This window comes from Penaeus monodon, chromosome 33, assembly GCF_015228065.2.
Source record: "Penaeus monodon isolate SGIC_2016 chromosome 33, NSTDA_Pmon_1, whole genome shotgun sequence".
NCBI lineage: Eukaryota > Metazoa > Arthropoda > Malacostraca > Decapoda > Penaeidae > Penaeus > Penaeus monodon.
The window spans coordinates 15,272,827-15,273,604 of NC_051418.1; the positions used below are offsets into that span (position 1 = coordinate 15,272,827).

General features: G+C 30.7%; 1 protein-coding gene across 6 annotated transcripts in view; it reads left to right on the forward strand.

Moving 5' to 3' along the window:
* The window catches only part of LOC119594076 (NADH dehydrogenase [ubiquinone] 1 alpha subcomplex assembly factor 4-like), a 31,560-nt gene that overhangs the window by 2,724 nt on the left and 28,058 nt on the right, over nucleotides 1-778 (forward strand). For all 6 annotated transcript variants that reach the window (XM_037943122.1, XM_037943125.1, XM_037943119.1 and 3 more), the window contains exon 4: nucleotides 400-492. In XM_037943122.1, the coding sequence (XP_037799050.1) occupies nucleotides 400-492 (93 nt within the window). The remainder of the gene's footprint in view (nucleotides 1-399; nucleotides 493-778) is intronic.

Here is a 778-nt window from a genome sequence, read left to right on the forward strand (position 1 = left end):
GCTGTTTGAGTTCATGTTTTTCCTTAGTCAAGGTCCAGTTGAGAATATTTCTTTTTGAGGGAAAAATGAGAGGTATAAATGAAAGTCACTGATTTCACAGTTTATCATGTATTGGGTTAGTGTATTATTTCATTTGTCATAAGAATATACATCAAAGTATTACAACTTACATATTCTTTATGTATGGGGGAGTGTCACACAATCATTACCTTTTCAGTAGTAAGTTTATAAATTTTCTTTCAGCCTAGGAAATTTTATTTATTTCATTTAGAATGAATGTACTCTTTTATACTGATTAGTACAAATAATTACATGAACTTACAACTTTTACAGCTCATCAAAGTTCCCAATATTTTTTCATAGAGAGAACCATCATTTAACACTTTTCATTGCCTCTAGCCTACAAAGGAAATCCCTGACAACCCAGAACGATCACTACCGTCAGATCGTTCATATGTAGCAGACCCTGAGTATGGCTTTTATGAACCAAAAGTAAGTAATTGTTTTATTACTTGTCCAGTACATTGTCAGATCCATATTTTTGGACACTGGCTTTATTAGTAAAAAATCTTATTAAAATTAGTGTAAAGATTGACTGTCAGATAATTAAATATTCATTGTTAAATATTAGAGAAATTAGTGTCTTAAATGAAGGAATCAGTCTTCAAAAGTGATTCTGCTTTGAAAATGTTTACTGCTTCTTCTTGTTGAACTTTTTCCAAAAAAATGGAGTTAAAGTTGAGGCTTCAGTTAGATTTTGGTGAATTTCTGGAGACAT